General features: G+C 39.9%; 1 protein-coding gene across 1 annotated transcript; it reads right to left on the bottom strand.

Moving 5' to 3' along the window:
* Positions 1-3,159: 3,159 nt before the first annotated feature.
* LOC122289216 (uncharacterized protein At4g02000-like) lies at positions 3,160-3,885 on the bottom strand. Its single transcript, XM_043096196.1, has one exon. It carries the CDS (start codon positions 3,883-3,885, stop codon positions 3,160-3,162), a length of 726 nt encoding a protein of 241 aa, XP_042952130.1.
* Between the last annotated feature and the right edge of the window lie 8,587 nt (positions 3,886-12,472).

Consider the following 12,472-nt stretch of genomic DNA (forward strand, 5'->3'; position numbering starts at 1 on the left):
TTCCCCAATTCCTTTTCTGCACACTCAAACCTTCCCACTTCCTCCACACAATTCCCTTCCCTTCTTTCTGCTTCCCCCACCAGAATTTTGAGAACATCACATTAATATCCTTGCATAATCTGTTGGGTAACTTGAACACTCCCATAGTGTAGGTAGGAATGGCTTGGAGAACAGCCTTGATTAACACTTCTTTCCTAGCCTGAGATAAAAAAGTATTCTTCCAATTAAGCATTTTCTTCCAAATCCTCTCTTTTATGCTTCTAAATGTATTAAACTTAGACCTCCCCACTATAGCAGGAAGACCCAAGTACTTCTCATATGTTCCACACACATAGGATTGGCCAGCTTCTTGAATAGCTTGCTTATCAGCATACTTGGTGTTGCTACTGAAAAAAACAGAAGTTTTTTCTTTATTGAGAAATTGCCCCGACACTCTCTCATAAACCTGCAGAACATCTTGAATCTTCCTCCACTCCTCAATCTTTGCTCTTCCAAATAAAATACAATCATCCGCAAAGAGCAGATGATTTATGCTAGTTCCCCTTCGAGCAACTTGGACCCCTTTTGTGAAGGCTCTCTTCTCATAGTAGTCAAGTAGGCTACTTAACCCTTCAGCACACACAAGGAACAGATATGGTGATAGGGGGTCACCTTGTCTCAACCCCCTTTGAGGCCAGAATTTACAACCAGGCACCCCATTTATTAAAACTGAATAAGAAACAGTTTTAACACATTTCATCACTAACTCCACCCATTTTTCACAAAAGCCCAATTTTACCATCACTGCCTCCAAGAAACCCCATTCCACTCGATCATATGCCTTAGACATGTCTAATTTTAAAGCCATACTCCCCACTTTCCCCTTCTTCCTCTTTCTCATAGAGTGCAACAACTCGTATGCCACCATGATGTTGTCATTTATTAATCTACCAGGCAAGAAGGCACTTTGAGCAGGTGATATTATCTCAGCTAAAACATGCTTAAATCTGTTGGAAATGGCTTTAGAAACAATTTTGTACATGACGTTGCATAAACTTATAGACCTATACTCGGTTACTTTCCTGGGTGAGTTTGTTTTTGGGATCAGAACTATGTTGGTGTAATTGAGGTTTGGATCTATAGAATTACCATTTAGGACTTCCAGCGCAGCTCTGCACACTTCACTTGACACAATGCCCCAGTGATTTTGATAAAAACAAGGCCCAAAACCATCAGGTCCTGGGGCCTTTAAAGGGGCCATTTGCTTCACTGCTTCTGCCACTTCCATCTCTGTAAACTTCTTCTTCAGCCTTTCATTCATCTCCTTAGTGACTCTGCCACTCATCCCTAGCAAGCATTTGTCAATCTCCTCTACTCCAAGCTGAGAGGATTGAAATAAAGTCCCAAAGTAGTTTCTGAAAACTGCCTCCACCTTCTTGTGTCCTTTCACCATTCTGCAATTCTCATCCTCCACTTCTTTTATGCAGTTTCTTTTCTTTCTTTGATTAGCACACGCATGGAAATACTTAGTATTTCTATCCCCATGCTTGTACCAATTCCTTTTTGCTCATTGCTTCCACCTGAGGTCTTCTTTTTCTAGTAGTACATTCATCTCTGAGGTTACCTTCCTGAGTTCCACCACATTGCTGTTGCATTCTTTAGCTTGTAAGGCTTTTAATTGTTTAGTTTTTTCTTCCATTTCTTTCCTCTCCCTCTGTCTCATATTCTTGCTCCAACTTTGCAGGACTCTTCAGCTCTGATTCAGCAGGTTTATAATGCTCTTAGGCTCCCTCTCCTTCCCCCTCCAAATTTCACTCAGGATCCCCCCACAGTCCTCATCTAGAGCCCAGCTGGCCTCGTATTTAAAACCCATTCTCTTCAGAGGCTCATTCCCATTGATCCGTGTGTTTAGATGTACTAAGATAGGCTTGTGGTCAGAGGTTCTTGCCACCATAATCTCCACCCACACCTCAGAGAATAGATCTCTCTATTGAGGATTTGCTATTGCTCTATCTAGCCTTTCCTTTGTGAAGGTATCATCAGTATGGGAATTGCTCCAAGTATACTTATCCCCCCTCCAGCCCAAATCATTTAGGTTGCCCTCACTCAGTACTTCTCTAAACAATTCCATTTGACTCTCGGGTCTAGCCTTCCCACCCCATTTCTCATCATTTGTGAGAATCTCATTGAAATCTCCAACTATAAGCCACCCCTCATTCCCTCTTGGTTTCATGGCTTTTAACATCAACCAAGCCTCTTTTCTTCTAACTGTTTCAGGTGGACCATAGAAGCAAGTTAAAAGCCATCTAGTCCCTCCATCACCCCCCACCTAAGCATTTATATGTCTTTGTGAAAAGTTTATGATTTCTACATCAACATTTGAGCCCCATAACAACATTAAACCTCCCCTTTTCCCAACAGCTTCCACAACAAAACAACCTTCGCATGCCAACCTTCTCTTTATTCTTTCACTTTTCTATTTTCTGAACTTAGTTTCCATAATGAAAACTAATTGGGGTTTATTTCTCTCTGCCATAAAGCAGAGGTCTTGAACTGTCCAAGGGTTCCCCAACCGTCGGTAGTTCCAACTTAACAATTTCATGGTGATTGGTGGGGCTGACCCACAGCCTCCACCATTTCCTTAGTAACTTCCCCTTTTATTGCACCTTTTCCTTTCTTGTAGCTCCTGTGCCCCAACTCACCTTCCACCTCCCCCACCCCCCTCTTTTCTTGAATTTTCTCTGCCATACCAGCCGCTACTGGTTTAAGTTTTGCCCTTGCTCTCCTCTTCCATACTCCTTTCTTTTTACCTAGACCCCCCTCACCCATGGTTGCTTCTTCCTCAATTAAATTTACTACAGTTTCAGCCCCTTTTTCATATTGGACAGATACCTCCTGCAACAGGTTAAAGCTCTCTTCAATTGTTCCTTCTATAACAACCAGCCCCATCTCACTATTTTTGCTCGTATCACTCAGATCCCTTCCCACCTCCCTCACCATAGAGCTTTCTTTCTCTCCTCCCTCACTACCCTGGATATTCCCACTTTCCCCTTTACCATCCTCTGATTCCCCCCTTCCCTTACTACCCTCTTCCTCAGTTTCACCTCCACTTTCCTTCTCTTTCCTCCACCAGCTCCCCTCCTCCTCTCTTCTGTTCATATTACTGAAACTTCTCAGTCTTTATGCCTGCACAGCCCTTAACCATTGCCCATATTGGTTTTCTTGTCCTCCTGCCTCCCCTCCTACTTTGCACCCTTCCTTCCCGTGTTCAATACATCCACAGGTGAAACAGATTCTAGGCATTTTCTCATAACTGAATGGAATCCAAATTTTCTGCCCTTTTACTATCAAAGTTCTACCCCTAGCCATCGGTTGGGTGATATCCATGTGTATTTGGACACGCAGATAGCACCCCCATCCACTCCCATCCTCTTGCACATCCACCTTCTCCACCTTTCCCACTGAGCTCCCTATTTGTTCTCCTCGCTTTTCTGTCATACAAGATAAGGGCATATTGTGGAATCTCACCCAGAAACTTTCTGAGTTGAAATCCACTTGTTTCAAAGGTGTATCCCCAACATACTCTTTCAAAACCAGGAGTTGGTTATCAAATAACCAGGGTCTACCCGCCCACACCCTCATCTTATCATCGACATTGTCAAAAACTAAGGTAAAGATATTCAGACTAACCTCTGTAAATTGTGCTCTCCTGCTAATCCTCCACACCTTTGCAAGAGTGGTTTCCAAAACTTCCTTGCTTATCAATCTAGGCGAACAAAACTTCCCCAGTAGAGTTCTTTGTTCCTTCAGTAGCAGCTCCCTCGGCAATTCATCATCAATCTCGATGGCAGCTTTCTCCTCATCTAACAATCGCATCTCCTTCCATTTTTCTGCTAGGTCCTCCATCACTTTCCACTCAAAAATGCTTTTCCACTGCCGATACAACTTCCTCCCTCTCCGCCGTGAACAACCTAATTCGTGTTGTCCCCTAACTGCTATACCCCTCCAGAGCCTACCCAGCAACGGCCTGGCCACCACCTCCTGATTCCCCAGCAGCCGTTATAACCGTCTCACGTGCCTCTCTCACTCACTCTCTCCACTTCTTTTCCCGAGAGAAAAACAAAGGAGACTCAGGTACGTTATGCAGCATTTCAATGTTGGTTACAAAGAAATCGTGCCACATGACATAGTAAGGTTCGCCACTTTTGCCTTGCCACTGTTATCCAGAAGGTATATATCGATGATCTATGCTACTACGGAAGGGTTTTTTTAACAAATATTAGAAGATTTGGAACCTATGCAAACCCAAATTTCTAGTTGCACCTATTCTCAAGATCTTCCCCATACTGAGCTATAACAGTAGTTGCATAAAAATCTATTTGACGAGAAAAATGTTCCATCTTTGCTATGCTCATTCAGTATACACCAATCCAAAATATAGCTTGATAGATAGTTCCTAGATCGGCCAAAATGGGTTTGCTAAGGCTGAAAATGCAATAGGACGGAAAAACGTCCAAATGGAAAAATACAATAGGAAAGAATAAGATTCTAAGTCAAAAATTGAAGACAGGATGGAAAAAAGTCCCAGACTTCCAAGTAAAAAATTGAGGTCCTAAGTCGAAAATTGAATATAGGATGGAAAAAGGCCGTAAGTCAGAAACAGAAGGTCCTAAACGCAGGCATCTTCCCAAAATCGGACTCATCAACTTTATTTTGAAGCTCATGATAACCCTTTGAGGCTACATTTGAGGTTTTGTTTAGGTGTGGAGCTGAAGTGAGATAAGTTAAATTATTCATAAATATAATGAGTTGAAATAGTAGAATGAGTTTTTTCGAATTCATTTAAAATGAGATTAGATGTGTTTGGATATTAAGATGAGTTTAAATTTATTTATAAAATGTTGAAAAAGATATGGATCTCACTAATAATTGGAAAGTTGTTGTAATGATTGAATAATTAATGTATTAAATCTTTTGCTAATAAATAATATAAATCAAACATAAATTCCCTCAATGCATATAAAAAATAATTTCATACTATTGTTTGTATGCAAAATTTTTATTACTTGAAATTTATAAAAATAATAATAATTATCAATAAAAAGACAATAGTATCATACCCACATTTTATTCCATTATTTATGTACATACTATTTAATTAGTAGTACAAAATGCTTTGTGCAGGAAAAAACAAAATCACCCATACTTGGGTTGGTATGAGAGAGAGGTCCGGCATATACGATAACTTGAGTTGAGCTTTAGTTTCATAAGGACATTTTTTTTTTTTTTATGCAGTTTTGCTAGGGATAATGAGACTAGGGAATGAGATAGTTTTTTATGAGAGAGCAACAGAGCGAGAACAATACTCAATGAGTTAGAAAAAGTTACAAACATCTATGCAACTTTTGTCATTTGTGGATCCCGTGGATTTGGTCGATCTTAACTTGAGTGAGGTTCAGTGAAGGCTTGGTTGTGTGTTTCGATGTTGAAGTAGGTTTAAAATTGAACTGTATATAGATGCTTCCAACGTCCAAACAGGACATGAGTCTCTACCTTCTTGAGGTTGGATCTGTCAATCCAATGTCAAATTTTAAAATTTGGTTCCAGGAAGGGCCAATTTGTAAAATTAAAGGCTCCAATTTCTTATTATCCAAGAGAGTAGGGGTGTAAAAAAAAAAAAAAGTGAACTAGCAAATTGAACCAGACCGAACCGAACTGGTGGGTTTAGTCCAGTACCGATTTTATTTTTTTTAAAACCAGTCAAAATCGGTTTGGTTCTAGTTTTTCTTTTTCTAAAACTAAACTAGACCGATTCATATATAGATTTTAATTATTTATATTGTATATAATTTATATATATAATATATAATTATATATAAAATAGTTTTGTATTATATAATAAATTACTAATTAATATAATATTAAAATTTAAAATCTTATACTACTATAATTTATTGTATTAAAAATTATACTAATATTTTTTTGAAATGAACATTTATATTAAGATTCAACTGATTACAATAGAGAAGCAATACAATAAGGGACATCCTCAATATCAATAAGGACATCAGTGATGTGTAGAGCATCTCTAACTAAGCAATGAGCCAAACTATTACAACCTCTAGGTGTAAAATCAACTGAAAATGAATCAAAACTCAACAGCATCTGTTTGATATCAGTAATGATCAAACCAATTTGTTTCCAGCTATCTTTGTTGCCTTTTATGTCATTTACTACATTCATTGCATCCCCTTCAAGTTTGATTTGTTTCAATCCAATGTCTAAAGCCAACTTAACAGATTGTAGAGCTCCAAAAGCCTCAGCCAAGTAAGGGTCAGGAAATAGAGGTCTGCACATCCTCATACAAGCAATCACTCTTTCTTCCCAATCCTGAATAATAGTCCCAACACCCACTTTGCAATTCACTTTATCCACTGTAGAATCCCAGTTGACTTTGTACACATCAACAAGGTGAGCACTCCATTGGATAGTGTGATGACCCGCTTTTACGTGTATTTTCACTGAAGGGTTGTTTTTAATTTAATTAATATATTGGTTTATTTATTTTAAATTATTGTGTTTTAAATTGGTTTTTAATTTATTTGATGTGTTTTATTTCTTTTAGTTGTTTTGTGGTTTTTAATCTCTTTTCGGCGTGTTTTCCGGAGTGAGGATTGGACCTCATTTCTTTTCACATCTTTTTCCTTTTTTCTCTTTTTCCTTTTTTTTTTCTTTTTCCCTTCTTTTCTTTTTCCTTTCTTTTTCTTTTTTTTCTTTTTCTTTTTTTTCTTTTTTCTTTCTTCTCCCCGCGTCCGAACCCCCCCGTGCTCTCTCTCTCTCTCCTCCCTCTCCCTCACGCCGGCGTCCCCTTCTTCAGCTCAGACCGCCGCCGTCCGGCCACCGTTCGGCCTCCCACCAGTCCCATTCTCTTCCTCTCCCTCCGGTGCACCACCCCACCCAAGCTCACCCCCAACCGGCCGGCCATTTGGCCGGAAAAAGCCCAACAAAGCCGCACGGTTTTGGCTCCGATTCGCCGCCGTCGCTCCACCTCCGGCCACCACTTCTTCACCACTTCATCACCGACTCCTTGCCGTCCTAACCCACCCATTTCCGGCCTCCAACGACCACCGGAACAGCTCTTACGAGCTAGCTTTCCGTTTTGGGTAATCCGGCCATTTTCCGGCGATTCCGCCGCCACCCACAGCCAACCACCACTTCCAATAGCTTCACAACCATCCCTAGACCATTCCCTATCAATCTCGTGTCCTAGTTTGTCCCTGTTCAAAAGTGGGTTTTTCAAACCCACGGCCACAGTGAATTTTCACTGTGACGTTGCTGTTTTTCCACCGTTTGCAACGCCGCTTGTTTTCTAAAATTGCCATATAGCGCTATAAGTATTTTCCAAACCCTATTTTCAGATTTTAATATATGTTGCTCATTCAATTATTTACTGTTGTTGGTTGTTGATTCCGGACTGAGTCCGAGGAGTTTCGGGGGTCGGATGGATGGAGGACGGAGTTGCCTGTTTATTTGTTTTATATTGTTGGATTATTTTATTATGCATTGTTATGGCATTACATGGTGCATGCACGTGTGTTTGTGGATTTATGTGAAAAGCCTGTGTATTGGCGTGAGTGGTTTTACGGGTGCGTGTGTATCACGAGCCCAAGCCGGGATGGGTTATTATCTTGGTGGAGCTCCTCTGGTCACTCGGGAGCGGAATAAACTGAGTGATGTCCCCTGAGTTGTCGAGAGCGATGACGGGAGCGGGGCTAGGGGATGCTTGGCTACGAACGCGCCGGGCGCGGAACCGGGCATCGCCCTACTCACCGACTCCGTGGCCCTTCGCTGGCGAGGGCTAGAGGATGCTTGGCTACGCACGCGCGGGGCGCGGAACTGGGCATCGCTTGTTAGGTGTCACATGCGTGGTGGTACTCTACGGTGTGACACTGGAGCCAGGGTGTGCGGATGACCCCTAGGGGAGGTCATGGTGCATACGGTTAAAATTGGATAATGGTTTGTGAGGCCAAATGGGACTTTTGGCGTGGGCCAGATGGACTTCTGGCGAGATATTGGGCCGGATGGACTTCTGGCGAGATATTGGGCCAAATGGACTTTTGGCGGCCAAATGTGACTTTTGGCGTGTTTTTCGGAAAGGATGTGTTTTTTGGGCCAAATGGGTTTTTGGCGTGCGTGGAAAACTTGTGTTTTATGGGCTTTATGCATTGGGCATGTATCATGCATCTTGTTTGAGTTCTATGTGTTTTTATCTGGTAGTGTTTGGGTTTTACTTACCTGCGGAACCATTTTTGGTTCCGTAGCTTTTGGTGCAGGTTTGGAGGATGAGAAGGAGGAGGCTGAGCCCGAGGATGCGGCTCCGCCGGGTTGCTGATGTTATGCTTTTCTTTATGGTTTTAAAACTATATTTGTGTTGTAATATTTTATTTAAGTATGTTTTAAACAGCTTATATTATGTTAAGAAAAATTCTGGTACTTAGTTATGACTTTCGTTATCCGCTGCGTGTTTCTTGTGCACATTTGTTGCCTTTGTACACACTTGGCACCCGTCGATGGGATGGTGACCCAGGTTGTCACCATCCGGACGTCTCGATTTCCCCGTGTTCGGGCGTGGGGTTTTGGGGGCGTCACAGGTGGTATCAGAGCGGTTTGGCTCTGGGTAAAACCACATGTCCCGTAGGTAGTACCAGAATGTTTTTAAAGTTATGTTTTAACATTTATTTTAAGTATAGTTTTTATTTGACATGTTTTATTTGTTTTATTGATTTGAGCTTGTTTGCTTGTTTTTATTTATTTAGTTATGTTATTGCATGCTGGTTTCTTTTGTTTCTGGCTTTATGGTGTTGGTTTTGGTTTTTGGTTTTATGTTGTTGGTTTTATCTGTTTTTGTTTTCTTAAAGGGGGTCAAAGGTGGTGTTGTGGCTAGAAGGCGGTATAATCAAGGATACTATTATTAGGCAGGAACTTTTAGTGTTGTAGGTTTGAATTTTTTTTGCGATGTGGTTTGCTTGTATGATGTTGAGGTCTGAAGGGAATGTCATAGTTTAGGCAATCTTTGTAAGGTGGGAACTCACGTAGCAATGAGGAGAGGAATTAGCTTTAAGTTGCTTAAGATGATTGAGGTCAAGGTTTTGTAGAATTTATGTAGCGAGGCTATAGGGTAGGAGAGTGTAGGTTCAACGAACTTTAAGGATATGTTTAAGGGAATTTTATTTAAGGTTTGCGACCAGATATATGCAAAATGGTGGTCAGCCACCGGATATCCACCTTTTAGGATTTAGTGGATGTGGCCACTCTTGTGGAGCGAGAGAATAATTTGAGTATGGGCTCCCCTCCAGGACATAAGAGGCGGAGTTTTTCTGGTGAAGGAAGTAGCTCGGGTTCACCTTAGAAGTTTGTTCAGCGGATCGGAACTCGACCGCAAGCGTCCTCAAGTGTTCGTATGGAAGGACGAGTGCCAATTTGCGGAGTTTGTAATAGAGCCCATGTGGGTGAGTGCCCCATTAGAGTTCAAGGAAGCCGTGGAGCTCGTCGCAGTGATAGAACTAACTAGAGGCTTTTAGGTCGGGCTCGAATGTACGTAGTGACTCCTGGTACCGTTGGAGGCGAGGTTACGGAGACTCAGAAGGTTGGAGTCATGGCAGGTAGGGGTCTAATCTAATCTTTAGTGATGAACGCCTTGTGTGGTTTGTTTTATTATCGAGGCTTGGAGAGAATGGAATGATCTGGGTGATCTTTTAGGGAAGTAGAATAATTGAGTTCTTTGGTTCCGTGGAGTTTATGAAGTGGTCTATAACGTAGTAGGTTGTAAGTTCAACAAATTTCGATGTTAGATTTTATGAAATTTCAGCAAAGTTTTAAAGTTTGGGGCCTTATAGATTTTAGGAATATAAGTTTATGGTAATTAAGGTGTTAAGTTCGACAAGCTTTGGAGGGGAATAATTAAATTTCGAGTGGTAAATTTCATGATTCGGATGAGTAATTTGGTGGCAATTGGGGCTTTAGATTTTACAAGCTTTTAAGGTGAATGATTTGGATTAAAACCACCAATCTTGAGAATTTCAGAAAATGATTTATTATCTATTAATGTTTTAGAATTTGAAAGATTTGGGAGTCGATTGTTCTATTATGGGATGTAAGTTCCTTGATCTTAGAAGTTCCGAAAGATGATTCTTATTTGATTAAAGGTTTTAGAATTGCAGAGTCGAAGGACTGATTTATAATGAGAATTGAGTTCTTAGTTTTACAGACTTAGTGCTGTAGCTTGATCTACTCTAGTGAGTGATTAGTTTGTAATCATTAAAAATGAGGTTGATTCGAGTTGAGTTGTTGATATGAAAGTTTTTCTAGAGTGGATTCCTTTGAGGATTGGAAGTAATGATCCAATTAGTGTTTTTCTTTGAGGATTGAAGATATCGAGCTAGTTTAGAAAATGATTATTGTTAACTCGAGGTTGTAATAGTAGATTTTAGGAAATGATTTTTATCGGTTCGGAAGAAATAGATCCATCGAGGTTTTGGAAACAATAGTTTAATTGTTGGTATTGAATTTGACTGAAGTTGAGACCTCATGTTCTGGAGACTTTTAGGAACGGATTATTAGTAGGTTTAAGGTCATTTTCAGTATAAAGTTTTAAGCGGTAGCTATTTGCTAATGTTAAGGGTATAAGTTAAGCAAATATAGGATTGATTCATACCGAGTGAGGATAATAGATGATGCAGGTTTTAGAAAATGAATTTTTGTTTATTTTGAGGATAAGGTACGGATGTTGGAAATGGAAGTGATGGATCACTTATACGTTAGAATGATTATTGATCTTAGCTAAGGGGTACATGAGATCCATTTATAGTGGTGGTGAGGGTGTATGGATTTCGGAGAGTACAAATCCTAGTCTCTTTTTGGCTTTGAGTTGTTTGGTAAGTGGAATGGAATGTACAATTGAAGTGGGTTACCAATTGGAGTGATGGTTGGCATTAATGGTTGAGTCTATCTTCAAGAATTAATTGTGACTTGAGGTCACACAGGAATTTAAATTGGTGAGGCTATACTTTTCTTTGGAGATCAAGTATCTAGTTGGGAGAATTGGGGATATGGTTATATAGCTTGAAAGGAGATCGTTAGGTCACCATGTGTGGAGTATGAAGTAATGAATCTTGGAAGTTGAAACCTATGCATCAAAGGCGGGTAGCATGATCATATGTATGAAGTAATAAAACATTAGGATTCATGAGTGTTGTTTAATAGTTTTGATGGATTGAAGATTTAAACAGTATGGCCTGTCTTGAGATTTATTTGTGAAGTGCTATTGAAGGAATTAGTTGTGCTAAAACTAAAGTTTTTGAGGGTATAAGTAGGTGGGTGAGTTACCAAGAGCGTTTTGATTATGTCTAGGTGAAGTCAATGGGAGTTTATAGTGAGCTAGTTATTGCAAGATTAGATGTTATTCAAAATATAGGTTATGAGCTTGAAGTGTGGGATATCGGATAGAGGTTATAGGCGCTCTTGTTGGTTGGCGGGGAAGGACTTGGGCCTTTTGGAGATGTTCCTTATCTTTAGAAGAGACAGGTGTATTTTGGGGATGATGTTATATGTTTTCAAATTGGGGCCTGGAGGTTGATTAGTACTGGTCCTGTCATCAATCAATGGATGTATTTTGCGGAATGTTGGTTTTCGATTGGGGCAGCAATGGCCAACTGAGGAATGAGTGGAGATTTGAGGTTTTTGGAGGTATATGATTTTCTATGGAAAAGTGATAAAAGGTTTTATTATGATTAGGTGTGGCTTGAGCTTATACTTCATGATATTAATTTTGAGGATATAGCCTTTATGTATTTTGGTGAGTTATCAGAGTGTGCGCGAAAGCGTGATTTTTGGAGATTCTTAGGAGTTCAAATTTTGTGTTGATTTTGAGGAGTTAGTAGTGATTCGAAATTTTAATGGGAGATTAATCTTTTGGTCGTGCAATTTGGTTTATTGATGGTTAATTTTGGAAGTGGCTATTAGGTTACCAAGGTTGGAATAGGATGAAAATTCGGAAGGTAAAGCAGAGGCGTCGTCGATATTAGCAATTTATGGTGTGAAGTTAATGACCATTGGATTTGTTGGGAGTTGTCGATGATATGTATCTCTCAAATATGTTCGGAGTTGTATGTTGTATCTGTTTGGCGCTGATGGTTGATCTTGCAAATTTCGAGGACGAAATTTGTTTTTAAGGGGGGAAGGATGTGATGACCCGCTTTTACGTGTATTTTCACTGAAGGATTGTTTTTAATTTAATTAATATATTGGTTTATTTATTTTAAATTATTGTGTTTTAAATTGGTTTTTAATTTATTTGATGTGTTTTATTTCTTTTAGTTATTTTGTGGTTTTTAATCTCTTTTCGGCGTGTTTTCCGGAGTGAGGATTAGACCTCATTTCTTTTCACATCTTTTTCCTTTTTTCTCTTTTTCCTTTTTTTTTTTCTTTTTCCCTT

Source organism: Carya illinoinensis, chromosome 12 (assembly GCF_018687715.1).
Source record: "Carya illinoinensis cultivar Pawnee chromosome 12, C.illinoinensisPawnee_v1, whole genome shotgun sequence".
In the NCBI taxonomy this organism is placed as follows: domain Eukaryota; kingdom Viridiplantae; phylum Streptophyta; class Magnoliopsida; order Fagales; family Juglandaceae; genus Carya; species Carya illinoinensis.

Coding starts and splice junctions, on each gene's coding strand:
- LOC122289216 (XM_043096196.1), bottom strand. CDS start 3,885: ATGGAGGACCTAGCAGAAAAATGGAAGGAGATGCGATTGTTAGATGAG.